General features: G+C 38.0%; 1 protein-coding gene across 1 annotated transcript; it reads left to right on the top strand.

Annotated features, from left to right (window-relative positions):
• The first annotated feature begins 626 nt into the window (after positions 1-626).
• On the top strand, positions 627-1,049 carry LOC126426570 (uncharacterized). The gene has a single exon (XM_050088468.1). The coding sequence runs from the start codon at positions 627-629 to the stop codon at positions 1,047-1,049; it is 423 nt and encodes a 140-aa protein (XP_049944425.1).
• Positions 1,050-2,503: the final 1,454 nt, after the last annotated feature.

The following is a 2,503-nucleotide window of genomic DNA, read 5'->3' as shown; positions in this document are numbered from 1 at the left end:
TGTTGGGTTCCTTACTAAATGTAACTTACAGGAGAGTAGTTCGGATCCATGTATGTTTCATGGTGAAAAATTGGTATTATTGTTTTATGTCGATGGTTGGTTGGTTGGTTGGTTGGTTGTTTTGGGGAAGGAGACCAGACAGCATGGTCATCGGTCTCATCGGATAGGGAAGGATGGGGAAGGAAGTCGGCCATGCCCTTTCAGAGGAACCATCCCGGCATTTGCCTGGAGTGATTTAGGGAAATCACAGAAGACCTAAATCAGGATGGCCGGACGCGGGATTGAATCGTCCTCCTCCCAAATGCGAGTCCAGTGTCTAACCACTGCGCCACCTCGCTCGGTTTTATGTCGATGATGGATTGGCTATGGGCTCTACTGATCCAACAGCTAAGTTCATTGAACAGGCGTGTAAACGTTTTTAAATCAGTGTATAAAAAGTTGATTACTTCTTGAGTTTACAAATCAAGAGGTTTGACAACTGTACTCAAATAAATGAATCTGCATATGTGAAGAGGATTTTGAAGAAATACGATATGATGGATGCAAAACCATTGTCTTTACCCACTGAGCCAGGATGGACACCAGGTGAGTAACCTCCTTTTAATAATATTGGACTGCATCGAGAAATGGTTGGAAGTTTGATGTATTTAGAACAAGCCACAAGACCAGATTTATCATATGCTGTTAATGTTGCCTCAAGAGTTGAAGACTCACCAACTCAGTCGCACTTTGCATTACTCAAACGAATAATTAGGTATCTTCAATCAACAATTACAGATGGCATTAAGTTTACTGTAGTGTTGAAGCCTATAGTGATGGTGACCATGGTGGGGGCAGAGGCACAGACGTCCAACAAGTGGCATCCTGCTCAAGTTCCATGGGGGTCAGTTGTGTGGAAAAGTAAATTACAGCAGTGTGCTGCTCTTTCTGCAGTGGAGGCAGAATATGTGGCTGCAAGTAGTCATCAGTTCTTGTTTTACAAATTGATAACCCAAGTGCTATCAAATTTATTCATGGATCCAAGTTTTATAAACGATCAAAACACATAGAGATAAGGTATCATTACATTCGTCAACTGGTTAGAGAGAGGAAGATTGAAGTGAATTACATACCAACTGCTGGACAGGCAGCAGACATTCTGACAAAAGGGGTACCGTTCACAAAGTTGCAAACGATGAAAAAACTTGTTGGTGCAGTGTCTACTTCATCATATATATAAAACATTGTGGGAGAGTGTGAAAGTATTAATGTTTCGATGTTGTTATATGTATGTCTACATACGTATCTTCCATATTCTTTGAAGGTTGTCTGTCGCATGTCTCATAAATTCTTTGGTTCATTTTTGGTGTAATTGTGATGATCTCTGGCTATGTTTGAAATGTGCAGTTGGTGTTTCGTATCATATTGTCGTACTGTGTGATGCTTAATATATGATTCGTTTCTAAAACTGAATTTGATGATTTGTCAACAGGGTACAACACTATTCCGAGTTCACTTTAACGATTACACACAATGTACTGCACTAGCAGAAATAGTGCTTCTCACAGATGTCGGCAACTTTTTAATTTCTGCTGAGTCACCAAAAATACTGAAGTTATAATTGTGCATATGGTAGTACAAACATAGACAATGAATAATAGAGCTACGTAGATAAGCTGAAAATGATAAACTTCTGCATAACAAAGATACCTTACCTACTAAATCTGAATATAAAACAGGACTTCACAAAATGAGTCCCAAAACCTTACATTCTTTGCTGTGTATGCTGATGAGCAGCTGATATAGCACAAACTCATCAAATACCCTGAAAATGTAATGCATGCTCCACAAATAATAGAATATATAAGTAACTGCTCATGATTAAGACCATTTTACTAGTTTGGTGGAAGTAGTGTTGTCATTCTGAGATCTGATTGTACACAAAATTGTGTAAGCAATTAGATGCAACTTAAGCACAGTACTTCACCTCAGAAAAGGTTTCAAAACTGAAGCATAACAAAATTAAGCAGCAACTATGAAATAATACAACTCAAATTCACATAACTACCTAACATTTTAAGTAAGTGCATGCATAGCCGAGGTTTTACTGGCCACAGCATTCGCACATTTCAAGTGTATATTCTACAGAATATCTTCAGGCGAAATCTGACAAATCATATCACCAGTTTCAGTTTAATTTTGTGACAGTCAGGAAACTGAACTCCATATGTGTTATCACCACCATGAAATTTATCTATGACTAACTGGAAAGATTTCAATTTCTGCGAGTTTTGAAGTGCAGGAGCAATATTAGTAAAAATCACTTCGATTGTCAAAAGCTGTCTCAGATTTACAAAAGCACAACAATCTTTGGTTTGTCCAGTATGTGAAGCTACTACTTTCAGGTGCTTTTCACACAGCTAATCAAACTTCATTGTGGTACTGAAATACCTTTACAATTCCATTGTACAAACTGTGGTAAAACAATGACTATAATGAAAAATGCATGGTTTCACTATTACAA

Source organism: Schistocerca serialis, chromosome 11 (genome assembly GCF_023864345.2).
Source record: "Schistocerca serialis cubense isolate TAMUIC-IGC-003099 chromosome 11, iqSchSeri2.2, whole genome shotgun sequence".
Taxonomy (NCBI): domain Eukaryota; kingdom Metazoa; phylum Arthropoda; class Insecta; order Orthoptera; family Acrididae; genus Schistocerca; species Schistocerca serialis.
The sequence above is the reverse complement of the archived record's forward strand: the minus strand, read 5'-3'. Positions and strand labels throughout refer to the sequence as shown.